The sequence below is a fragment of the Suncus etruscus genome, chromosome 11 (genome assembly GCF_024139225.1).
Source record: "Suncus etruscus isolate mSunEtr1 chromosome 11, mSunEtr1.pri.cur, whole genome shotgun sequence".
Taxonomy (NCBI): domain Eukaryota; kingdom Metazoa; phylum Chordata; class Mammalia; order Eulipotyphla; family Soricidae; genus Suncus; species Suncus etruscus.
Window position 1 is genome coordinate 85,952,343 of NC_064858.1, and position 27,318 is coordinate 85,979,660.

General features: G+C 41.7%; 1 protein-coding gene and 1 pseudogene across 1 annotated transcript; one reads left to right on the top strand and one right to left on the bottom strand.

Moving 5' to 3' along the window:
• The first annotated feature begins 1,702 nt into the window (after nt 1-1,702).
• Nucleotides 1,703-18,733, top strand: LOC126023009 (retinol dehydrogenase 16-like). Its single transcript, XM_049784052.1, has 4 exons — nt 1,703-2,015; nt 3,389-3,647; nt 17,657-17,826; nt 18,522-18,733. The coding sequence occupies exons 1-4, from the start codon at nt 1,703-1,705 to the stop codon at nt 18,731-18,733; spliced, it is 954 nt and encodes a 317-aa protein (XP_049640009.1).
• Nucleotides 5,397-6,667, bottom strand: LOC126023010 (myeloid-associated differentiation marker-like; annotated as a pseudogene).
• Nucleotides 18,734-27,318: the final 8,585 nt, after the last annotated feature.

A 27,318-nucleotide genomic window follows, 5' to 3' on the forward strand; every position in this document is an offset into this window, starting at 1 on the left:
GCTCATAGAGGCCCATTCCTCCTGGTTCCAGGATAGAGATCTTGGGCAGGGAAATGTTATGGCTCAGAGCAGGAACTGATATCTAACAACAGAGAATCCAATGAATACCACCAAGAAGGTGTATTCACCCCTTCTGCTGCCCTGAATCTTTCTGAGAAGCCTGCTATCTCAAATCTCATCCTGTGCAAAAGTCATGCCTTCGCACCTGAAGATAGACCAGAGATTTTGGGCACTCTTCAATTAGCTTGGGCTGCACCTCTGTGTACACAAAGACACTTGCACAATTAACTGTCACACTTGCTCTTTCTGCGCCCCTGTCTTTCTTGATTGGCCTCTTCAGAGGAGCTTGTCTGTAGGTAAAGGAAAAGCAAAGGACTGGATAAGGACAATCTGTACTTCAAGATTGTCCCCAACTGTTGTAACAGAGCCGTATCTGCTGTTACTGAATACCAACAGAGGACAGTAGCTTCAGCTCCAGCAGACACCTGGCTCACCATTTACAATTAATGCTTGCCCAGGCAAATGCGTAATGCTAATATCTGTCTGTACTCCACAGAGATTTGGAGAAAATACACTTGCCACCTCAGAGTTGTTTCGGAAGTCCCGAGAGATCCCAGGTGAGTGAATCCTCTGTGTTTGCTTCTATCAGGGAAGATCTGGGCATTGACCACTATATCTGTGGGACCCTCTACCTTCTTTACCTCCCCCACATGCTCTTCCTGCTTCTCTGCAAACATAGAGAATTGTGAATTAGAGAGGAGATGTCTTGAGTGGATGACTCACTCCTGGGATGGTTCCTGCCTCCTGCTAGCATGGCTGTGCTTCCTTTAACAATCTGTCCTTCCTCAGCTGATCCCACCCCAAGTACAGATATCTGAGGATCAAATTCTAGTCTATTCTTTGTCTCCTGAGGATACAGCCCCCTTCACCTTTCCTTTCATCTGATATGAACTTAAATCACTTCCCTTTAGGGTATTGATATCCCTATTTTGGTGAACTTTAAAAATCCCATTATTATTTATTGCTTTTCCTCCAAATATTGACAGTGACTCCTTTCTCCCAGGGCCATTTGGGTGCTGAGTCATATGGGAAACCCAGGTACATGGACAGCCCCTTTCAGTGTCACACAATACTAGCTGTTTGACTACATGTAATTTTTCAAGGTTAGACTCTTAATTGCCGTGGAAAGTCTGTTTCATTTGATGAGGAGAAAATTGAGAATGTTCTCAAAATCAGAAGTGAATATAGGCTTCAATATGTATGTGTTTATTGTGGAGTTTCAGTTGAAAAGAAGAGATAGGAGTGGAGGATCAGAAAGTAGGCTGGGAAATTCCTTCAGAATTCTTAAGAAATTGGCTGTTACTGGTGAATAATGACCAGATAGATAATATTATGGGTAATAAGCTTGCATTGCATACAGTCAACCCAGGTTTGATCCCTGGTACAATATATGGACTCAGTGTGCAGAGCTAGGAGTCAGACCATGAACTTCCAGGTATGCCACCAAAAAAAAAAAAAAAGCAAAACTGAAAGTCTCATATAGTCTCATATCGCAAAGAGGATATCCCAGAATTTACTAAATTTGGAACAGGAAAATAAAGGAGCACTGACTGGGCTGGTCCAAGGAAAACTTCATCTTAGCTTTTCTGCACACAGGCTTGACTTGGTCTAACCTGGATCTGTCTGTTCACCTCTACACACTATGTGGCTATACCTAGTGTCCCTGGTGGGCCTATATCACCTTTTGTGTTGGTACTGGGAGAGGCAGGTGGTCGACCAGCTGCAGGACAAGTACGTCTTCATCACGGGCTGTGATTCAGGCTTTGGAAACCTGCTGGCTAGGCAGCTGGACCAGAAGGGCTTGAGAGTACTGGCTGCATGTCTGACTGAGAATGGAGCTGAGAAGTTGAGGGCGCAGACTTCAGACAGGCTGGACACAGTGATCCTGGACGTCACAAAGACGGAGAGCATCGCTGCTGCCACCCGGTGGGTGAAGGATCACACAGGAGACAGAGGTACCTAAGCTGTTCGTGTTTATGTCTGTGTCTGGAGGTGGGACTCTGGGTGTGTTGCCTAGACTTGAGTCCCATGAGCTCTCAGTCACCAGCTCTCAGGCTCCACATTCTGTGCCCTGCACAGTCCCTTTTCCCTGGGGTTCTGATGTGTTCTTTCAGAATTCTTATCTTTGTCATGTCCTCTCTTAGCAGGAGATTGGTTTTCCTTTGGGGAGGGAGGGAGAGGGCTCTTAATATGGCACTGTTTCAGTGTGGAGACTAATGAGATCCAGCAGGGAACTTAGGACCCTGCTTCCTCTCCTGGAATGTTCATATGATGACATCCATAGGCAATCCTCATCTGGGATGTTGGAGCAAAAAGGTAGTTATTTTTTATTGATGCCGATGTTGGGGTCCAAACAGTCTGCAATTTGAGGGTGTGAAAGGAAGATGTTAGAGTGTAGGTTTCGTACAAAGCTTCGGTAAGTACTAAACTAGAACTTAAGTTTTCTGCAGTACTTTACTAAAATTAAAAAATAATTATTTTGGAAAGTCACAGTGATGTTTAAGGTTTATTCCTGGCTTTGCACTCAGGAATTATTTCTAATGGTGCTTGAAGGACTATAGAAGATGACAGTGATCAACCCTGGTTGCTGAGTGCAAGTCAAGCACTTTACCTGCATTTCTATCACTCCAGTTTCTCTCTCACATTCTCTGATATTACTGGTGTCCCCCAGATGTCCAACAGATCTTATACCTTCACTTGCAACTGGCATCCTGAGTCTTCTGCACTTTCCAAGTATACTGGACCAACATAGTAGTACAGCGGATAGAGCTCTTGCCTTGCAAGTGGCCAACCCAGGTTCTATCCCTGGTATCCCATGTGGTTACAAAAGCCTTTCCAGGAAAGATCCCTGTGTGTAAAGCTAAGAGTAAATGCGACACATAGCATAGGGTGCCCAAAAAACACAAAAACATAAAATAAAATGAAAACAAAAATTTTCCTGTGCAAAGTCAAACTATGTAAGAGCTGTTGCCTTTCATTGTCTATCTTCCTCTATTTCTCTACCTTCTATGTCTTCTCTCTGCCTCTTTGGTCAACCTTTTGACCAATTTTATCAAATAGTTTTGTGCAACAACTTATGATGCTCTGGAGGCACATGGAAATGAAAGGGAATATCTAAAATACTTCAGCATCAACATAGGTTTGTGAGACCATTGACTTAGGCACAATTTGTCCTTCAAGAGATGAAAGAATTAAGCTCATTTGTTTCTGTTCTGCCCACTTCCATGCAAACTCTCAATATCTTCCAGTGGGAGAGTTAGTTATGGGGACCAAAGCTGTGATTTCTGTCAAGTCACAAAACACTCTTATTCCCAATCTCTGTGTTTAGGACTTTGGGGACTGGTGAACAATGCTGGCATCTTAGGGGTCTTCGGTCCCAATGAGTGGCAGACCAGACAGGATTTCATGAAGGTACTGGACGTGAACCTGCTGGGGGTGATTGATGTGACTCTGAGTCTGCTGCCCCTGCTGAGGAAAGCCCAGGGCCGTGTGGTCAATGTCTCCAGCGTAGCTGGACGCTTGGCCTTTGGTGCTGGTGGCTACAGCATCTCCAAGTTTGGCATTGAGTCCTTCTCTGACTCCCTCAGGTAAGGCCAAAGGAGGCTTACATTTGGGACCTCTGCTGCTGTCTTCCAGGAAGCATTTCCTGGTGGTCATTCCATCACCTACCTGAGACTCTTCCTTATTAGCCCTCTGACTCCTTAGTGCCACTTGCACTGTGAGTCCCAGTGTGCATCCCGCTGATCTGCTCAGTTGTGGTTGTTTCAGTCAAATCTCTGAAATTAGAGATCTTGGTTGTTGTACATGTCATAGGTCAGGGCCTAGATTATGGTCCTTTTTTATTGGTCCCAAAATAAGGTCTGCCCCATCATGATTATCAGTTAGTCTTCCGTAGATAGCGAACTTGGCTTTTGTACAAATCAAAGGATGACATGTCTTTTGATATTTTTTCTTTCTTTTTACTTTATATTGAGGCTTAATTTAAAAAAAAGTCTTGAACATGATGGGTGTGGGGTTGAGAGAAGGAACACACTTCCATCTCTGAGTGACAGCCGGGTCTGCTGGGAAGTACCAGGGACTATAAAAAAAATGAAATATATATTTATGCATTTCTATCTGTCACATGATGCATGAGTCTTTGGGAAGCAGGATGCAGCAGGAAGAAGCAGCTCTGACACACACAGGCACACAAGGGAGACGATTCTCCCTCTAGGGTGAACCCACCCACCCCAGCCCAACCAAAGGCAAAAATAAACACACACACACACACACACACACACACACACACACACCATGGGGCTGGAGAGATAGCATGGAGGTAAGGCGTCTTCCTTGCATGCAGAAGGTCAGTGGTTCAAGTCCCAGCATCCCATATGGTCCCCTGAGCCTGCCAGGAGCAATTTCTGAGCATAGAGCCACGAGTAACCCCTGAGCACTGCCGGGTGTGACCCAAAAACAAACAAGCAAATATAAAAAACAAACCAAAAAAACCCAAAACACTCAAAACAAAAATCTTCCCCTTCAAGGGGGCCCGTGTTAATATCTCTTCTGGACTCAGGCAAGAATGGGTGGGTGTCGCCTTTAAGGCTGGCAGTGGCTATGTCCCTCTTGTCCAGTCGGTGGATATGATTGTCACTATTTGGGGCACCCAGGAGGTGGTTCAGGGCCACCTTGTAGCCCTTCATAAATCCTTCATTTTCTAAACATTATCTTCAAGATTCTTGGCTAGCTCCTTTTGTTGTATGGGCCATGACTTTTTCCCCAATTCCCACCAGCCACTGCTAGTGACAGGTCAGACAGGGATCTGGGTCTATGCTGGCTGCCTCCCGCCTCCTGCAATTTAACCTCCTTCAGATTTTGGGGGGAGGGATTGTAGGTGAGGGGGCTTTTAGGCAGCACCCAGATCAGGGGTGAGTCGTGCACAATGGGGATTCTCCATGTCACCCTCCAAACTCTTTTTGGGGGGCCACACCTGGCATTGCTCAGGGGTGTCTCTGTGATGCTATGGGTACCAGAGATCGAACCTGGGTGAGCCACATGCAAGGCAAATACCACCCCACCCCCCGCTATACTACTGCTTCGGCCCTCATATTTGTTCTTTTGGTTTTTAGGCCACACCCAGTGGTGTTCAAGGCTTACTGCTGGCTTTGTGCTCAGAATTTACTCCTGGCAGGCCTGGGGGACCCCATGGGGTACTGTGAATCAAACCCAGATTGGCCATGTGCAAAGCAAACACCCTCCCTACTGTGCCATGGCTCTGGTTCCCATGAAACATTGTTTTAAAGGGGAAGTAAGGCTGTACGCCCTCTCTTCTCTAGTAAAAAAAAGGGGGGGGCAACCCCTAGCTACGCACCCCACCCCAGCCCCAAATTCACATCCGCACAGACTAAGGCACAGCCAAGGCGGGGCAGGCATGCTTTGGCAATGACGCCCCCCCCCCAGATGGGGGCAGAGGGTATGTATGAATAGGGGGCAGGAAAGAGGGTATGTGTATTTTGGGGGGAAAAGAACTCAGCACCTTTGAAAGTGGGGGTGTGGGAGAGGCCAAAAGAAGGAAGTGCTGGAAGTGTCGGGGCAGGGGAGAAAGCCAGTGGTGGGGATGAGTGAGGCAACAGAGCAGAGGGGGCGTGGGGAGTAAGCACCCGTGGGTGGCGGGAAGAGGGTGTGGCTTTGGAAAACTCAGACCCACACAAAGACCAGGCAGGAGGAATACACCAGATTGCCCAGGTAGGCCAGAAAGTTGATGGCCGTGAGGATGGCCATGGCGCCATCCCAGTTGCACAGAGCCGTGCTGTGGCTGCGGCACAGTAAGGGTCATAGGCTCCCTGTGGCATGCCCCCATATTTCTCATCGAACTGGTAGAGCAGCCAGATGACCAGGGTGGTGGCATAGAGGAGCACGGAGAGCAGGGCAAGCCCCGAAGGAAGGTGGGAAAAGGGATGGGCAGAGCGTTGGTGCACTTGCCCAGGTTCAGCAGGATGGCCACTGCAGCCAAGATGAAACAGATGGCATAAACGGCCATGCACCACTCCAGGGGCAGGTGTCACTGGTACAAGCTGGGTTCACTGATGAAGGCAAAGATGATGCAGGCCACGAAGGTCTCCATCACCTTCAGCATCCCGGGCACATCCCACTGGACCGGGCGAATCCAGGCCACCTCAGTGGCGTAGGCCAGGAATGCGATGCAGGAGAAGGCGGTGGTGGCGACGGCATGGTCCCGGGTGCAGCCATGCTGCAGGAACTGGGTGTAGGTGGTGGAGTAGATGATGGAGGCTGAGAGGCAGAAGAGGGCAGTGTAGCAGGCATAGGTGATGGGGAGGTTATGCCAGGACAGTGAGAAGCGGGCCTGCAACCCAGAGAGTTCCACCAGGAGAATGACCAGCGTCCTGGAGAAGCAGAAGCACCAGGTGAACATGCACCAGTTGCCCATGAACCCCGTCCAGGCGTTCACAAAAGAAGGCGATGCAGGTGCATAGCAGCTGCAGCAGCCACAGGAGGCCCAGAGGCTGTGTCAGAGCCTGCGGGGACCCCAGGATGGTGGGCGAGCCCAGGCCAGAGGACAAAGTGGTGGTGTGGTGACAGTGGTGCTGGTGACGGTCACCGGCATGGCTGCAGCGAGGTCCAGGCCAGCCGATAAAGGAGGAAGGTGCGGTGGTGGAGGAGGTCACCGGGCGACAGGAAACGTCAGCATCTGGCTGGGCCCGGCCTCTGCCCGCAGCAGCCTTGCTCCCTTCCACCCTCTCACCCTCATGTCTTTTGATTTTATCTTATCGTTAGGAGGTGAGGTAAGACTACCTGCCTTAGACCAAGCTGTTGCCATTTCCTCGTTGTCAGGATGTCATATCAAAACTGGTATATGTTGTGTCAGAGCAGTATTAGGAATGTCCCAGAGGGAGATTGGAGCTGTTGAAGAAAGCTATATCGGTGCTATGTCTGAGATCTTGGGTTCGGGATTGAACAGTCACTATCTAAATACCTGGAATCTAAGTTGGGTCCACATGACATATGCTCAAGGTGAAAGGTGCTCCTGTATTGTAAAGTGCATGAGTTCTTATCCTTAGTAAATAAGAGCGAGTTTCTATACTTACAATTTCCCCTTCTTTAGTATGCCTCTGCAAGATGACATGGTGCTATATATTATATTGCTGGTGCATTTGGGGGTGAGAGTGTTAAGCTCCATCACCTCTGTGCCCTGGTATTGACCTGAGCTATTATCTCAGGCAAGACTTTTTCTTGTAGGTTTTCATATCAAACAGAACCAATACAGATGGAGTTAAGGAAGAAAAGAAAACAGAAACAAGACCGAAAAGAAAACAGAAACAAGGCCAAAAAATCTATCTATATAAATATATATACGAACTCACATATATATAAAGGAAAATGGAAAATAAGTTTAAAAAATTAAGGAAATAAGGCAATGCAGGAGACTACCTTACATTTGGGGACAAACAGATTAAGAAGTAGTATTATATATGTTTTTAATTTATCAATGAATTATAGACCTCCCCATTGTCTTTTGACATTTTCTTGTGGGGTGTGGGATCCAGGGCACATTTTCATCACACACCTGGTGTTCTTGAAATTGAGAAAAGATTTGCAGCAGAGAGGTCTCAGGTAGAGTTCTTGTGCTGGGGATCCTTCTGGAGCTGAGTCCGATATCAAACAACAGTCCACATTTGGGAGAGGTGAGAAGGAGGGCCACACAGCATGAGTCAGCAGGGGTGTTGGTGATAATTTCTTTGTGGGGATGAGGTGTGGGTCTGAGTGGGTGTTCCTTCGCTTGGGTGCTGAGTTATGACTTATTGGGGTAGGAGGTCGATCTTGATAACTAGTGGGTTAAGAACTGAGGGTAAAGAGCTTTAATAAAGCGGGATATCAGGTTGGTATTGGGGGTGAAGGTATAGTAGGATTCTGAGGGGGAGAGGGGATAGTACATAGAAGGGGCTATATACACTATAGGCATGGGTTGTGTACGATTTAGATTTGGCTCTCATGGAGGAGTCCACTCTCTATGTGCTCATGCCCACATAGAAACATACAATAATTAGCTTAGGTATAGTTTAAGAAAAAGAGGAGGAGAGAGCAATAAATAAGAGAACAGAAAAATAGGTAAATATAGTAAAAGTAAGGTAAAGAAACCAATAAATAAACTAAGAGAGATTGGGCTGGTGTGTCGAAGTTGGGAGGTTTTCTCAATTTCTAGGAATTTTGTTAGTGATGTGGTTGGGCCTTCCTGAATGAGGGTTTCATGATTAGTTGATGTCTAGAGCAATGTAGGATACACATAGTTTTCGCATCTCGAGTACTAAACAATGTGTTAGTGAGGCCTATCTCTGTAGGTGGTTACCCTATGTAGTGTTGTCTGCTGCATCTTATGTATCAAATTTCCTTTCCTAAAGAGAAAGTAACAGTGTGGGTTTTATTTGACCTAGATTAAATTGATGACAATGAGGAAGAAAAGGTAGAAGAAAGGGGAGAAAAAATGAAGTAATGAGAAGAGAGAAGAAAAAAGAAAAGAAATGTTAATTGCCTAAACATGTTTGATGAATAGGTCCTATAATATAAGTCTGTTGGTCACAGTTGACTACTTTAGTGGTCTGGCTGATCACATGCTTCAGCTCCTAATAGAGGCCATAACCCAGAGATAAAGGGAATAATGAAGTGTTTTATCAAGACATTTTCATAATGCAAACTGAGTATGGTCTCTAGTGTTACTGAGCACCAAGGTGTCAACTTGGGTTGTCTGCCCTTTGTATCCAAGAACCACTGTGGAAAGAAAAGTTGAGAGGTTATTTTTTATATAGTAAGATTAAGGCATTAAAACATTTTTATGAAATGCTTTCTCTGGAGTCACTGACTTCCCATCATATTCTTTACCTGTAATCCTGTATAAGATCCCTAAGATATTATTATAGGCCTTTGTAGTAAAAGGCTGTTTATATGCCTATTTTCTCTTTACTCTGTTGTATCTGCTGTTGCTGGTTTCTTTATGGTATAAAGTGTAGTCTAGGCTTTATTAGATTTTGGGGGGCTTGGCTTTTTAATTTCTTTATTTAAACACCGTGATTGCAAATATGATTGTAGTTGTATGATTTCAGTCATATAAAGAACAACCCCCTTCGCCAGTACAACATTCCCACCACTAAAGTCCCAAATCTCTCTCCTCCCCACCCACCCACACCTGTACTCGAGACAGGCTTTCTACTTCCCTCATTCATTCACATTGTTAGGATAATTCTCAATGTAGTTATTCTCTAACAGCACTCATCACTCTTTATGGTGGGCTCGGTTTTTTGAGTGCTTTGTATATTCAAGATATCAGCCCTTTATCTGACGTGTTGAGCGCAAAACTTTTTTTCCATTCCGTTAACTGTCTTCTGTGTTAAGTAGGGTTTCTTTCACCATTCAGAAACTTTTTAGTTTGATATAGTCCAATTTGTTTAGGCTTGATGCTAAATTTCTGGCCATTGGCATTCTATCTGCAAAAACATGTTTGATATATAGGTCTTTGAGTATACTGACTATTTTTTCCTCAATAAACTTTATAGATTCGGGTCTCATTTCAAAATCCTTAATCCATTTTGAGTTGACTTTTGTATAAGGAGTGAGGTATGGATGAATTTTCAATTTCTTCCAAGTAGCTTTCCAATGGTATCAACACCATTTGTTGAAGAGACTGTCTTTGTTCCATTTCAAGTTCTTGGCTCTTTTGTCTAAATAAGTTGACTGTATATTTGGGGGCTTATCTTAGGATATTCTGTTCTAATCCACTGGTCTGAGGCTCTGTCTTTGTTCCAGTTCCATGATGTTTTGATAACTATGGCTTTATAGTATAGCTTCAGGTTAGGTAAAGAGATGCCACAGCTTCTTGTTTTTCAGTATGTATTTGGCTATCCTGGGTCTTTTGTGGTTCCAGATGAATTTTAGGATTGATTGTTCTAAGTCTTTAAAAATTTAAGTCTGAATTTGAATAGAGATTGCATTAAGTTTATATAAAAGTTTAGGTAAGATAGTCCTTTTGACTATGTTGATTCTACCTACCCATGTGCATGAGATGTTCTTCCATTTCTTTAGATCCTCTTCAATTTCTTTCTGAAGTGTTTTTGAAGTTTTCATGGTCTAGGTATTCACTTCCCTTGGAAGGTTGATTCTTAGGTACTTGGTATTTTTGATACTATTTTAAATTGGATTATCTCCTTAATTTCTTTCTCTTCTACTTTGTTATTTGTATAGAGGAATGCTACTGTTTTTTGTGTATTGACTTTAAAGCCAGACACTTTGCTGCATTTGTTAATTGTTTCTAGGAGTTTTACTGTGGACTCTTTAGGGTTTTCTATGTATATCATCATTTCATCTGCAAAAAGAGATAGTTTGAGTTCCCTTTCCCTATTTGGGTTCCTTTGATTCCCTTCTCTTGTCTGATTGCTATTGCTAGGACTTCTAAGATTATATTGAATAAAAATGGAGAGAGTGGACATCCTTGCCTAGTTCCTGACTTAGTGGAAATGCTTTCAGTTTTTCACCATCAAGGATAATGTTGGCTGTGGGCTCTACATAGATAGCTGTAACTATCTTGAGGAAGGTTCCTCCCAGTCCTATTTTGCTGAGTGTTTTCATCATGAATGTTGTTGGATTTTTTTCGAATGCCTTCTCTGCATCGATTGATATAATCATGTGATTTTTGTCTTTCTTGTTGTTGATGTGGTGTCTGATGCTGATTGATTTGTCTATGTTGAACCAACCTTGCATCCCTGGGATGAAACCCACTTGGTCATGTTGTATTATCTTTTTGATGTCGTGCTGTATTCGGTTTGCTAAGATTTTATTGAGGATGTTTGCATCTATGTTCATTAGTGAGATTGGTCTATAGTTTTCTATCTTGGTGGTGTCTTTGCCATCTTTGGGAATGTGTGTGATATTAGCCTCATAAAAGGAATTGGGGAGGATCCCTGTCTTTTCAATGGTTTGGAAGAGTCTGTGGATTAGTGGTAATAATTCTTCTTGGAATGTTTGATAGAATTCACCTGTAAAACCATTTCGACCTGGACTTTTGTTCTTGGGGAGTTTTTAAATTACTGCTTCAATTCCTTTGAAGGGATTGGCCTGTTTAGGCTTTCTAAATCCTTCTTTTCCAGTCTTGGAAGATGGTATTTTACCAACAATTTGTCGATTTCTTCTGGATTCTCTAGCCTAACAGTATAGTTGTTCATAATAAGTCCTCGTGATGTGTTGTATTTCTCGGGGTTCTGTTGTAATCTCTCCCCTTTCATTTGTGATCCTGTTGGCTACCGTGACCTGACTCAGTGGTTACTTTTGCAAAACTCCCTGCCATTTTTTCAGTGCTAAGTGCTGTCTGCTATAAGCCCATAAGCCAACAGGAAAAAGGCAACCATCAAAGTAATAAAGTAACTTCTCAGCCTAGGGGAGGAAGACACAGCCTGATACCATGGAGCCAAGTCTCCCCATAGCTTACATTCCTGAGTTAATAGCTAAACCCCATTGCCCTATGCAACAAAGCTTGCCCCACCATAAAACCTGCTGAGAGTCCCGGAAAGTGGTCTGCAGACCCTACTCAGGGTCATAGGGAAATTCCTTGAAAGCTGCTGATCTAGCAGGGCTTGCAAGATTGTCTCACTGCCCCCCTCCCTTCTGGAAAATGATTTACTTCCTTTGTTTCTCCTAATCTATACTGGGCTTATACCTTATTTGGAATAATGAAGCAGTTTGCGCGCCAAACGAATGATTGACATTGCCTTTTGCCTGCCCCCCTTTACCTTGTCTATATAAGAGAGTGCAGACTCATATTAAAGGGCCTTTGAACAAAAATTTTCATGTCTTGGGCCATTCTTTACTAACCTCTTAGATTTTTACAGGTGCGGTTTTGATCTGAGCTACGTAAAATAAAGGTGCGGCTGTCCGTAAGCCTCTCATCTACTCTCCGCTGGTCGGGCCCCCTCGGGGGACTTGCAGGACACCCGCATGATCCTACTTATTTTGGTGTTTTCCCTTTTTTTTCTTGGTCAGTATTGCCAGTGTTTTGTCTATATTGTTTATTCTCTGGAAAAATCAACTCCTGATCTTATTGATTTTCTGTATTGTTTTATTAATTTTATGTTGTTTATTTATGCTCAGGTTTTTATTATTTCTTGTCTTCTGGTTGTGATTGGGTTTCTTTGCTGCTGTTGTTACAGCTCCTTAAGATGTCCCTTTAAACTGCTGATTTTGTCATTTTCCTCTTTCCTGACATAGGCCTATATTGCTATGAGCCTCCCCCTAATTATTGCTTTTGCTGTGTCCCACAGATTTGAACAAGTTGTTTCTCCATTATTGTTTGTCTCAAGGAATATTTTTATTTCTTCCTTGAGTTCCTCTTTGATCCAGCTATTGTTGAGTAGCATGTTGTTTAATCTCCAGGTGTTGAATTTTCTCCATTACTTCTTCTTGCAGTCAATTTTGACCTCTGTTGCATAGTGATTTCATAGGGTGCTTCTAGTTATCCTTATATTTGTCATTTTATACAAGATAGATTTATATTTTAAGGCAGGTTCCATGTGGGCTTGAGAAGAATGTGTATTCTTTCTGAGGAGTGGAGGGCCCTATATTAGTCCTAGTTCTTCTAATTTTTCAATTAGGGCTCTTATTTCTTTGAAATTATCTGTCTGGTGGATATGCCCAGTGGTGATAGTGGAGTATTGAGATCTCCTACTACGATCACATATTCCTTCATGTGTTTCTCCAGGTTTACGAGTAACTGCCTTACATATTTTGCTGGCTTTGCATTTGGTGCATAAATATTAACCAGGGTTAGTACTTCTTGATCTAGTGTTCCCCTGATTAGTAAACAGTGACCCTCTTTGTCTCTGATCATTTTCCTGAGGTTGAATGCAATTTGGTCTGATATAAGAATGACCATTCCTGCCTTTTTTGTTTTCCATTGGCTTGAATAATTGATTTCCATCCTTTTATTCTAAGCCTATGCTTATCCTGTACTTGTAGGTGTGTTTCTTGCAAGCAGCAGAAATCTGGTTTATGTTTTCTTTTCTTTTTTTGACATTCTTAAGCAAATATTTTATTTATTTATGATTTAGTCCAAATAATTTTCTTTCATATTCATTTATTTTTTAATTTTTTATTTAAACAACTTTATTACATACATGATTTTGTTTAGGTTTTAGTCCTGTAAAGAACATCACCCATCACCAGTGCAACATTCCCATCACCAATGTCCCAAATCTCCCTCCTCCCCACCCAATCCCCGCCTGTACTCTAGACAGGTTTTCTATTTCCCTCATACATTCTCATTATTAGGATAGTTCAAAACGTAGTTATTTCTCTAACTAAACTCATCCCTGTTTGTGGTCAGCTTCATGAAGTGAGCTGGAACTTCCAGCTCTTTTCTCTTTCGTGTCTGAAAGATATTATTGCAAGAATGTCTTTCATTTTTTTAAAACCCATAGATGAGTGAGACCATTCTGTGTCTTTTTCTCTCTCTCTGACTTATTTCACTCAGCATAATAGATTCCATGTACATCCATGTATAGGAAAATTTCATGACTTCATCTCTCCTGACAGCTGCATAATATTCCATTGTGTTTATGTACCACAGTTTCTTTAGCCATTCATCTGTTAAAGGGTATCTTGGCTGTTTCCAGATTCTTGCTATGGTAAATTGTACTGAAATGAATATAGGTGTACGGAAGGAGTTTTTTATTGTATTTTTATGTTCCTAGGGTATATTCCTAGGAGTGGTATAGCTGGGTCGTATGGGAGCTCGATTTCCAGGAATCTCCATATCGCTTTCCATAAAGGTAGAACTAGACGGAATTCCCATCATAAGTGGATAAGAGTTCCTTTCTCTCCACATCCCCGCCAACACTGCTTGTTCTCATTCTTTGTAATGTGTGCCATTCTCTGTGGTGTGAGGTGGTACCTCATAGTTGTTTTCATTTGTGTCTCCCTGATGATTAGTGATGTGGAGCATTTTTTCATGTGTCTTTTGGCCCCATCCTTAATTATTTCATGCAACACCACTCAGTGGGGGCTCTTGTATCCTGGGCGCTATTTCTTTTGAGGTGCAGAAGCTTCTCAGTTTAATATATTCCCATCTGTTAATCTCTGCTTTCACTTGCTTGGAGAGTGCAGTTTCCTCTTTGAAGATGCCTTTAGTCTCAATGTCCTGGAGTGTTTTACCTACGTGTTGTTCTATATATCTTATGGTTTCGGGTTTGATTTGAGGTCTTTCATTCATTTGTATTTAACCTTCGTACATGATGTTAGCTGGGGGTTTAAGTTCAATTTTTTGCAAGTGGCTAGCCAGTTGTGCCAACACCACTTGTTGAAGAGGCTTTCCCTGCTCCATTTAGGATTTCCTGCTCCTTTATCAAAAATTAGGTGGTTGTATGTCTGGGGAACATTTTCTGAGTATTCAAGCCTATTCCACTGATCTGAGGGCCTGTCTTTATTCCAATACCATGCTGTTTTGATAACAATTGCTTTGTAGTACAGTTTAAAGTTGGGGAAAGTAATTCCTCCCATATTCTTTTCCCCAATGATTGCTTTAGCTATTCTAGGGTGTGTATTGTTCCAAATGAATTTGAAAATTGCCTGATCCACTTCTTTGAAGAATGTCATGGGTATCTTTAGAGGGATTGCATTAAATCTGTACAATGCTTTGGGGAGTATTGCCATTTTAATGATGTTAATCCTGCCAATCCATGAGCAGCGTATGTGCTTCCATTTCTGTGTGTCCTCTCTTATTTCTTGGAGCAGTTTAATAGGTTTTCTTTGTATAGGTCCTTCACATATTTAGTCAAGTTGATTCCAAGATATTTGAGTTTGTGTGGCACTATTGTGAATGTGGTTGTTTTCTTAATGTCTATTTCTTCCTTATTACTATTGGTGTATAGAAAGGCCATTGATTTTAGTGTGTTAATTTTGTAGCCTTCCACCTTGCTATATGAGTCTATTGTTTCTAGAAGCTTTTTTGTAGAGACCTTAGGGTTTTCTAGGTAGAGTATGTCATCTGCAAACAGCGAGAGCTTGACTTCTTCCTTTAGGTTTATGTTTTCTAATCCAGCTCTCTATTATGTGTCTTTTAATGGGAGAGTTTAGTCCCTTGAAATTTAAGGAGATTATTGACAAAGAGGGCTGTTGTGCATTGTATTGTGTAGAGTGGTTGTTGTTACAATCGGCAGTTTTGACTGTTCAATTCGTCTCTGAGTAGGTCATTGCGCAAATAATGCAAGTGTGTTTTTGTTTGAGAATGTTTTTAGTCTTCCCTCCCATATGAATGAGAGTTTTGCTGGGTAGTGGACTTTAGGTGGTAGATTTCTTTCATTTAATCATTTCAATATGTCATTCCACTGTATTCTTGCTTGAATTGTTTCAAATAAGAGATCTAGTTTGATTCTTATGTCCTTTCCTTTGTACTTGAGGGTTTTTTCTGTTTCATTGATTTAATGATTTTATCTTTCTCTTTTTTTTTTTTTTGCCTTTTGCATTACTATATGTCTTGGTGCTGGTTTATTAAGGTCTATTTTATTAGGGACTCTTTTCACCTCCTGGATTTGCACCGAAGCCTCTTTCAAGATGGTGGGAAAGTTTTCTGCTATTATTTCTTTGACTACTTGTTCTTCCCCTTTCCCTATTACCTCCCCTTCTGGTGTACCTACAATTCTTAGATTATTATCTTTTTTCTTTGTTCATTAAATACTAAACTTTTTCTTCCAGTGCTTTACCTTTTATTTCCTTGTTAGCTTCTTTGTCATTTTTTGCAGTTTTTCTTCAAGTTCATCTTGCAATTCTCCAACTGTGATTCTGCTATTTTGGCTTTCTAAGACTTTTTCTTTTATTTCCTTTAATTCCATTTGTATGAAATCTCTTATGTTCTGTAAATGTTCTTCTTTTAGTTGATTGATTCGTTCATCTATGGATTTCTTTTACTTTCTGGCTAGTGATTCTTTCATTTCTTTTACCATGGTTTGCATTTCTTTTGTCATGTCTGTTTTTGGGTCCTGATCTATTGGGTCTGTGCGTTTTGGTGGACTTGGAAACTTGGCAGGGTTTTTCTCCATATTCCTAGTTGTTCATTTATTCCTTAGTTTACCCATATTTCTTTGCATTTAATGGTTTGGTTTGGAGTGCAGTGCCTTCAGATTTCAGCTCACTTTTGCCACCAGTAGGGTGGGACTGGGTCTCTTTGCTGAAGTGTGGCTCTCGGTGAGTCTGTTGGCTGAGGTCGCTGAAGTGTGGCCCCTCTCATGTTCTTCAGTCTAGCATGGGACAATCACCCCTGCCTCTCTTCCTGCCAGCCAGTGCACTTCAGCTCCTAACCACAATGGTAGAATGCCCAATTGTGCCTAGATCAGTCGCCCCCCCCCCACCTTGGAGCCAGCGCTGCTGCACCCTGAATCCAGGTCTGTCATTTACTCTCCCCATTTCCCCACCTGGGAGCCAGCCTGCACTTCCTTCTTGCCTTCCTGGGCAAGCATGGTGCCCCTCTAGTCACAGGTCCCCCGACTCATGGTCTCCCAGGGCTGCCTAGACTGAGGCAGCAAGATGGCACCCCATGTGCTGCCTCTGGACCTTTTGTACTCGCTTCCCCAACACAAAGCCTCCCAGGGCTGCCTAGGCTGAGGCATCCATATGGCGACACCCACAATAATGGCCTAGTCGATTATTAAAGGAAAGCTTGTAGTGGAATTTGGTGAACTCTAGAGGAATGTGATTCCTGGAAGAAGTGACCTTTCTTTCTTTTATTTTCTGCCATACCCATTTGATGCTCAGGGGTTACTCCTGGCTAAGCTGTCAGAAATTGCCCTTGGCTTGGGGGGACCATATGGGATGCTGGGGGATCAAACCGTTGTCCTTCCTTGGCTAGTGCTTGCAAGGCAGACACCTTACCTCTAGCACCACCTCACCGGCCCCGGAAGTGACCCTTTTTACTATGGCAGCAGAACTCATGGCACAAAATCAACAGGGAAAGTAATATTCAATTATTTATAGACCCAAATTACTTTAGAGCCTAGATGAATAAAATTTGAGGAATGATCCCTACCATGAGATATACCCTTTCCTTTCCTTAGCTATTATTGGAAGGCCCATACTAGCACCTTTCTTTGTGGTGCTTTCACACTTAGCTTTGACTGTGGTTTCAAGGATACAAAGGATGAAAAGTACTCCATGTAGTAGAGTATTACCACAGATTTAACTCTTTATTTTTGCCCAAAGGCATGTATTTGCCCTGTAGCTACCTTCTATACCAAGAGCTCTTTCTTAGAGAAGAAACACAAAATCATAGATAATGACAAGAGCAGGTGTAAGGAGGGACAAAATGTTGATGTGGTACAGATAAAAAGAGAAATGTTGGTGATAGAATGGGTGGTTGTGGGACTATCTGAATGTACCAGTAAGCAGAAGTAGAAGAATTTAGAGCTACTTTGTATATGTTAAATATTTGGAAAAATGTAGAAGCCTTCTGTATGCAAAGACTATGTCATCCTCATAGATTTGTTAGTAGTTGTTCTTGCAAGGGATCTCCATTTTCATCATTTTTTATCAAGACATTAAGAACAATCTCTCTTCTGTATATTTTCAGGAGAGAACTCTCCTTCTTTGGAGTGAAGGTGGCTGTGATTGAGCCTGGTGCTTTCAAGACTGAAATAAGCCATAGTATGACTATTTCTCAGAACCTCCAAATTGCATGGAATAAAGCCAGCCCAGAGGTCAAGGAGATCTATGGAGACAAGTTTCTGACAGACAGTAAGTGTGCACTGAATTTGGGGGAGAGAAGAAAACAATTCTTGAAAATCTAGGCCTTTCATCTGTTCTTCCGACAGTTTATGTCCATGCCCAGGTTGTAATCATCACAACTAGGGCCCTAGAACATCCTGGTTCAATGTGGTTAGAACAAAAAAGATAAAAATCCAGATCTAGGGACCTGAGAGATAGCACAGCGGTAGGGCATTTGCCTTGAAAGTGGCTGACTAAGAACCAAAGATGGTTTGAATTCCAGCATCCCATATGGTCCCCCATGCCTTCCAGAAGCGATCTATGGGCATATAGCAAGGAGTAACTCCTGAGCACAGCCGAGTATGCCTCCCAAAATAAACAAACAAACAATAAAAAGAATCCAGGTCTATTTGTCCTTGAACCACCCTTTAAATTAGGTAAACTGGAGCTAGAGTTAGGACTCTCCTAGGCTTACAACAATAGCTCTAGATTCTACAGAGGAAGACATGGTGGTCCTTATGAAGAAAGTATTGCTGTGTAAATAAATGAGAACTCTTAAAGGAAATATATGAGTTATTAAAGGCATGATTTTAGATTTGGCACCTGGCATAAAACCTAAGATGAAATTATAATAATTTAAATTATTAATAAATTAATGGTTTCTTAAGCTATGAAGAATTTGGGAGGTTGAAAAGAAATATTATATTTCAATGGTCTTTCCTTCTGCACAGTGATACAAAGTCTTCAATTATACAAGGCAAAGTTGGATCTGAAATTGGTGACAGACTGCATGGAACATGCCCTTATCTCCTGTCACCCTCGCACACGATATTCAGCTGGCTGGGATGCCAAATTTATCTACATTCCCCTGAGCTACATGCCCACCTTTCTGGTGGATGCCTTCTTAAAATGGAACTCGGCAAGGCCTGCCAAGGCAATGTGAAGCCTAGATAAGATGCATCATAGGACAGGGTTGTGTGTCATGTGAGAAAATAGAAGCATCAAAAGGGTAATAGATTAAAGAGGAATTTCTTGTCTTCAGAAAACCAATACATTTTCTTCTTTTCCCTCCTCCAATTCCTCAGTGGAATACACACTATTCTACTATATTTAAAAAAATCTACATTTTGTCCCTGAAGTATAGAGACCCACTAATGAACATCTCCTACTTATTCTTTGAGTGTTCAGTACAGTACTTGAGCATCGTGATCCTCCTTCCCAGGGGCAATCCCCATTTGGAGGCATATGAATAGCTTATGGGGGCTCAGCCATTGCTGATATATATGGACTGTCTTCTCTGTTTTATCTCTGTGCAAGAATCAAAATAGATAGAAGTGACTTGGAAGATACAAATATTCTTCTGTACTAAAGAAACAGGAACACTTCTAAATAGTTTTTGTGAAGATAACATCTCCTTTATATCAATACCAAACAGAGACGCTGCAAAAAAGAAAACTACATACCAATGTCCCTGATGAACACAGATGCAAAGATTCTCAACAAAATTCTGGCAAACAGGATCCACCACCTCATCAAGATGGTCATTCACCACGACCAAGTAGGGTTCATCTCAGCAATGCAAGAATGGTTTAACATCCATAAATCAGTCAACATAATGCACCATATCAACAAAACAAAAAATAAAAAGCAGACGATCATATAAATAAATGCAGAGAAAGCATTTGATAAGGTCCAACACACTTTCGTTATGAAAACTCTTATCACGATAGAAATGAATGGAGAAAATCCACGAAACTATGCCTGCCCAGTGGGGCCCGACTGTGAAAAACTGTGAGTGCTGCCTGTGTGTGTCTGTCTACTATCCTTTGCGTAAACCTCTTGGGAGTGGGCCTAAAAGTGGCTCCAGAAAACTCACTCTCCCAGAGGCCAATTCCAGGGCGGGACTCCATAACATAAAAACCGGCTATGCTCTGCAGAAGCCGGGTCCCCTGTTTGTGATGTTGGGCTGGGAAAATCCATGAAACTATGCCTGCCCAGTGGGGCCCGACTGAAAAACTGTGAGTACTGCCTGTGTGTGTCTGTCTACTATCCTGTTGCATGAACCTCTTGGGAGTGGGCCAAAAAGAGTCTCCAGCAGAGCTACATGGCTGTGGAATCTTTCTAAGAAAAGAACACCATCACAACAAGAAGAAAAAAACCACACTAAGAACTCTGCTGGATCACAGAAGCAAGCATTTCTCTTCGGACTGTCTTCTCTGCTGCGTGCTTGGGCCTAAGATTTGATCCTGTGTGAGGCTTCATCCACGGAGAACTCCCCTCCCTTGGAAGCAAGTTGGCCCATCCAGAAAGGGCAGAGCCAGAGGAGTGTGCTGCCTGCATCATTTAGACAATGAATACCACCACAACACAATACAAGTTACATTTGTATTTCTTGTTTGTCAAAGTGTCTGTCCATTTCTTCTCCCCATTTTTTGATGGAATTAGATTTTTTTCTTGTAAATTTCTGTCAGTGCCTTGTATATTTTGGAGATCAGCCCCTTATCTGATGGGTATTGGGTGAATAGTTTCTCCACCTCAGTGGGTGGCTCTTGTATCCTGAGCGCAATTTTCTTTGAGGTGCAGAAGCTTCTAAGTTTAATATATTTCCATCTATTAATCTTTGCTTTCACTTGCTTGGAGAGTGCAGTTTCCTCCTTGAATATGCCTGTAGTCTCAATGTCCTGGAGTGTTTTGCCTATGTGTTGTTCTATATATTTTAAACTTTCGTGTCTGATATTGAGGTCTTTAATTCATTTGGATTTAACCTTCGTACATGATGTTAGCTGGGGGTCTAAGTTCAATTTTTTGCAAGTGGCTAGCCAGTTGTGCCAACACCACTTGTTGAAGAGGCTTTCTTTGCTCCATTTAGGAGTTCTTCCTCCTTTATCAAAAATTAGGTATTTGTATGTCTGGGGAACATTTTCTGAGTATTCAAGCCTATTCCACTGATCTGAGGGCCTGTCCTTATTCCAATACCATACTGTTTTGATAACTATTGCTTTGTAGTACAGTTTAAAGTTGGGGAAAGAAATTCCTCCCATATACTTTTTCCCAATGATTGCTTTAGCTATTCTAGGATGTTTATTGTTCCAAACAAATTTCAAAAGTGCCTGATCCACTTCTTTGAAGAATGTCATGGGTATCTTTAGGGATTGCATTAAATCTGTGTAATGCCTTCAGGAGTATTGCAATTTTGATGATGGAAATCCTACCAATCCATGAGCAGGGTATGTGTTTCCATTTCTGTGTGTCCTCTTATTTCTTGGAGCAGAGTTTTATAGTTTTCTTTTTATAGGTCCTTCATATTTTTTAGTCAAGTTGATTCCAAGATATTTTAGTTTCTGTGGCACTATTGTTAATTGGATTGTTTTCTTAATGTCCATTTCTTCCTTATTACTATTGGTGTATAGAAAGGCCATTGATTTTTTGTGTGTTAATTTTGTAGCCTGCCACCTTGCTATATGAGTCTATTGTTTCTAGAAGCTTTTTGGTAGTCTTTAGGGTTTTCTAAGTAGAGTATCATGTCATCTGCAAACAGTGAGAGCTTGACTTCTTTCTTTCCTATCTGAACTCCCTTGATTTCTTTTTCTTGCCTAATTGCTATAGCAAGTACTTCCAGTGCTATGTTGAATAGGAGTGGTGAAAGAGGACAGCCTTATCTTGTGCCAGAATTTATAGGGAAGGCTTTTAGTTTTCCTCCATTGTGGATAATATTTGCCACTGGCATGTGGTAGATGGCCTTAACTATATTGAGAAAGGTTCCTTCCATTCACATCTTGCTGAGAGTTCTGATCAAGAATGGGTGTTGGACCTTATCAAATGCTTTCTCTGCACCTATTGATATAATCATGTGATTTTTATTTTTCTTGCTGTTGACGCTGTGTACCATGTTGATAGATTTATGGATGTTAAACCATCCTTGCATTCCTGGGATGAAACCTACTTGATAGTAGTGGATAATCTTCTTAATGAGGCATTAAATCTTATTTGCCAAGATTTTATTGAGGATCTTCGCATCTGCATTCATCAGCAATATTGGTCTGTAATTTTCTTTTTCGTAGCATCTCTGTCTGGTTTAGGTATCAAGGTGATGTTGGCTTCATAAAAGCTATTTGGAAGTGTTTTCGTTTGTTTAATTTCATGAAAGAGTCTTGCCAGGATTGGTAGTAGTTCCTCTTAGAAAGTTTGAAAGAATTCATTAGTGAATCCATCTGGGCCTGGGCTTTTGTTTTTGGGCAGACATTTGATTACCGTTTTAATTTCATCAATGGTGATGGGGGTGTTTAGATATGCTACATCCTCTTCCTTCAACTGTGGAAGATTATAAGAGTCCAAATATTTATCCATTTCTTCCAGGTTCTCATTTTTAGTGGTGTAGAGTTTCTCAAAGTAGTTTCTGATTATCCTTTGAATCTCTGCCATATCAGTAATGATCTCTCCTTTTTTCATTCCTAATACGAGTTATCAAGTTTCTCTCTCTTTGTTAGTTTTGCCAGTGGTCTATCAATCTTGTTTATTTTTTTTCAAAGAACCAACTTCTGCTCTCATTGATCTTTCGTATTGCTCTTTGGGTTTCCACTTCGTTGATTTCTGCTCTCAGCTTTGTTATTTTCTTTTGTCTCCCTATTTTTGGGTCCTTCTGTTGAGCACTTTCTAGTTCTATGAGCTGTGTCATTAAGCTACTCAGGTAAGTCCCTTCTTCCTTCCTGATGTGTGCTTGCAAAGCTATAAATTTTCCTCTCAGTACTGCTTTTGCTGTGTCCCATAAGTTCTGATAGTTTGTGTCTTTATTGTCATTTGTTTCCAGGAACCTTTTGATTTCCTCCTTGATTTCATCTCAGACCCACTGGTTATTCAGTATGAGGCTGTTTAACTTCCAGGTGTTAAAGTTTTTCTTCTGTGTCCCTTTGTAGTTCACATATAATTTCAGAGCCTTGTGGTCAGTGAAGGTAGTCTGCAAAATTTCTATCCTCTTGATATTATGGAGATATGTTTTATGTGCCAGCATGTAGTCTATCCTGGAGAATGTCCCATGTACATTGGAGAAGAATGTGTATCCAGGTTTCTGGGGATAAAGTGTCCAATATATATCCACTAGGCCCTTTTCTTTCATTTCTTTCCTCAGGTCTAGTATATTCTTGTTGGGTTTCTGTCTGGTTGACCTATCCAGTGCTGACAAAGCCATGTTGAGGCCCCCCACAATTATTTTGTTGTTATTGATATTATTTTTCAGATTTGTCAACAATTGTATTAAATATTTTGCTGGACCCTCATTCAGTGCATATATGTTTAGGAGAGTGAATTCTTCCTGCTCTACATACCACTTGATTAATATAAAATGTCCATCTTTGTCCCTTACAACCTTCCTGAGTATAAAGTTTGCATTATCTGATATTAGTATGGCCACTCCAATTTTTTATGGGTGTTGTTTGCTTGGATAATTTTTCTCTAGCCTTTTATTTTGAGTCTATGTTTGTTCTGACTATTCAGGTGCATTTCTTGTAGGCAGCGGAAGGTTGGATTGAGTTTTTTTTTTTTTTTTTTTGATCCATTTAGCCACTCTGTGTTTCTTTTTTTTTTTTTTTTTTTTTTTTTTTTTTGGGCCACACCCGGCATTGCTCAGGGGTTACTCCTGGCTGTCTGCTCAGAAATTGCTCCTGGCAGGCACGGGGGACCATATGGGACACCGGGATTCGAACCAACCACCTTTGGTCCTGGATCGGCTGCTTGCAAGGCAAACACCGCTGTGCTATCTCTCCGGGCCCCACTCTGTGTTTCTTAACTGGTGCATTTAGTTCATTGACATTGAGAGAAAGAATTGTACTGGGATTTAATGCCATCTTTGTATCAAAATTTGGTGTGTCTTTTGGTTAGTCTTGTCTTAAATTAGGTCTTTCGGTTTTTCTCTTAAGACTGGTTTTGAGTCTGTAAAGTTTCTGAGCTGTTTTTTGTCTGTTAAACCATGTATTCTTCCATCAAACCAGAAAGTAAGTTTTGCTGGGTATAGTATTCTAGGTGAAGCATTCATTTTATTCAGTCTTGTCACAATATCCCACCACTGCTTTCTGGCCTTGAGTGTTTCTGATGACAGGTCTGCTGTAATCTCAAGGATGCTCCCTTGAATGTAATTTCCCTTTTTGATCTTGCTGTTTTCAGAATTCTGTCACTATCTGTGGGATTCGTCATTGTGACTAGGATGTGTCTTGGGGTGGTTTTTCTGGGGTCGCTTTTGGTTGGTACTCTTCGAGCCTGCAGGATTTGATCACATATATTCTTTAGCTCTGGAAGTTTCTCTTTAATGATGTTCTTGACCATTGATGCTTCCTGGAAATTTTTTTTCCTGGGTTTCTGGGACTCCAATGATTCTTAAGTTGTTTCTGTTGAGCTTCTATTTTCATCTGTTTCCATTTTTTCACTAATTTTTCCATTGTCTGTTCATTTTCTTTAAGTTTTTTTTTCCAATCTCTCTCGCTGTATGGAATTGTTATTTATCTCCTCTTCCACAGCACCAATTCTATTCTCAGCTTTTGTTACCCTGTCCCAGAACTTATCCATTTTGTCATTCACTTCGTTTACTGAGTTTTTCAGGCCTGTTAGTTGACATGTTATTTCAGTTTGGAGTTTTGTGATTTCTATCTTCATATTTTCTTGGTTCTTGTTAGTGTGTTATTCAACACAATCTATAGTTTCTTTGAATTCTTTGAATATCTTCCATATTGCTTGTCTAAAGTCCTTATCTGAGATGTTGATTAGTTGGTTGGTCATTATCTGGTCATCAGAATTGTCATCTTCATTCTTTATGTCTGATGCTGGCCTGCGTTGTTTCCCCATTGTCACACTTGTATTGTGGGTTTTTCTACGTGTTGTGGTGGTATTCATTGGCTAAATGATGTACGCAGCCACACTCCTCTAGCTCCACCCTTTCTGGGTGGGACAACTTGCCTCCAAGGGAAGGGAGTCCTTTGTGGATGAGGCCTCTCACAGGATCAAATCTTAGGGCTGAGCATGCAGCATAGAAGACAGTTCAGAGAGAAATGTTGGGCTTCAGTGATCCAGCACAGTTCTTAGTGTGATTTTATCTTGTTGCAATGGTGTTCTTTCCTTAGAAAGAGCGCACGGCCGCATAGCAAAGCAGAGCAGCAGTGCTCTTCTAAAGCCTCTTTTCGGCCCACTCCCAAGAGTTTCACGCGACATGACAGGAGATAGACACACAGAGGAAGCACTCACAATTTTTCACATTCGGTCCCCACTGGGCAGGCGTAGTTTCCTAGATTTTCCCAGCCTCTCAATCAGGCTTTAAGCATCTATCTATATGGTATCTAGGAAAGAAAATCTACGTGAAGTCCTGAGTGTTGCATGCTTATAGTTTTTACTTGGCAGTAGCAGTAGTAAATTATCATGGATGAGAGGATTTTTTTCTTGTTCTGTGATTGACCAGCTACCTCTCGCTGTAATAACTCGGCTTCTGGGTTCTTTGATCTCACCAGGCTTTCTTCAAGAGCCACCCAGCACCCTCCACCAAGCGGACCATCCAGCAATGTTGTGAAAATATCCTGCTGAATGCTGCTTGGCTAAAGCGAGATGCCGACAGCATCCAGCATTACCTCCTTCAGCAAAGGTCCTCGCCGCCCACCGCATGAGCTGGACCCACGCCACCGGGTTTTGCTGTGTTGCCACCTCTGCTGCCGCAACGTGCTGCTCAGTGGGGCCACAGAACAACAGATTCACTTGCCAAGAATTTGGAGTCTTCTTTCAAACCAGTGGGGGTTGGACAATGAATATACTTAACTGGTTCCTGCTCATACTCCAGAATTAAATTCTCAGCCAATGGCGTGGGCGGCCTCCAAAATCTGGCCTCAGTAGTTCGTGTCTCTGCGCCACCACTCACAATTTTTCACAGTTGGGCCCCACTGGGTAGGCGTAGTTTCATAGATTTTCCCAGCCTGACGTCACAAACAGGGGACCTGGCTTCTGCAAAGTACTGCTTATAGCCGGTTTTCACGTTATGGCGCAGTTCCTTGACGTTCCCGCCCTAGAATCGGCCTCTGGGAGAGCAAGTTTTCTGGAGCCTCTTTTCGGCCCACTCCAAAGAGGTTCATGCAACAGGACAGTAGACAGACACACAAAGGCAGCACTCACAATTTTTCAGTCAGGCCCCATTGGGCAGGCTTAGTTTTGTAGATTTTCCGAGTCAGTTTTTCATACTTTAAATAGTCATAATTTAAGTTTTTGTTTGATAATTGGAAATTTGACAATTTACTACAGATTTCTTACTGTTCTACTGTGAAAATATTTCAAAGTGTAAAATATTTCAAAGTGTATGTTGTAAACAAAAAAGAAAAGGTTAGAGAAGAACCTGTTTATTTAAAGTGGATGATACCATACTTCAAGGTGAAGACTCCTTCTGCAGTGCTCACTAACCATTTTACTTAATATTTTAAATTTCAAAATTAGGATAGTTTTGAAATTTTTTCTGCTAAAGATAAACCTTGAAGCTTTTATTTTCAGCAAATTTCCACTCCATCTACATCAAGTACTTTTAGAAGCTGGAAAAGTTTTTCTACAAACAAGAGTTTTTCTACAAACATGCTGGATCTATATTTAAAAGCACTTGTCCCATTTCACCTGGGTCAATTTTTCTATTGTAAGCTTTAGATTGATCCTTTTGTCTGTTTATGTGTGTGTTTGAATGTAAATGTGTTGGCCACTTTTGTGAAACGTTATGCTCAGTACTGTTATGTTTTGTTTGAAATGTCTATTTGGCTTCTCTACCTTTCCGATAAAATACAATTTTCAGGGCCTTATTCATTTTTGGAATTTCAGGCTTTTTTTTTGGTTTTTTGGTTTGTTTATGGTTTTGTGGGGATTTTTTGTTTGTTTGTTTTTTGGTTTTGTTTTATTTTTTGTTTGTTTATTTGTTTTGGTGTTTGGGACACCCAGCAGCGCTCAGGGGTTACTCCTGACTCTAAGCTCAGAAATCGCTCCTGGAAGGCTCAGGGGACCATATGGGAGGTCAGGATTTGATCCACTGACCTTCTGTATGCCAGGCAAATGCCTTAACTCCATGCTATCTCTCCAGCCCCTGAAATTTCAGTTTTAAACTCAACTAAATATTTCTCATTTAAAAACCTTACATGATTAAGAAACAATTATCTGCCATAAAAGGCTCGCCAAAAAATGTGCTGGTACATGCCTTATTGGTCATTAATTTTTTTTAGAGCTTGATCAGTCTGTTCACTCAGTAGTGGCATACTTTAACTAAAAATCAGTATGCCCTGGCACTATGGAAAGATCCTTTAAGTAGCCAAGGGCAAGACCCAGTACTTATCTGGGACCATTGATTTGTGTGTATATTTGACATAAAAAAAGAAGCTGCATGCTGGCTCCTGGGAAGACATAAAACAAACTAATCAAACTGTCTCCAGGGCCACAACAAACCCTGAGAGTTCCCCCTCTGTTCCTTCCACAGAACACAAAGAACACGAAGACCAAGATCACTCATGCCAAAGAGGACACCCAGGGGACGAA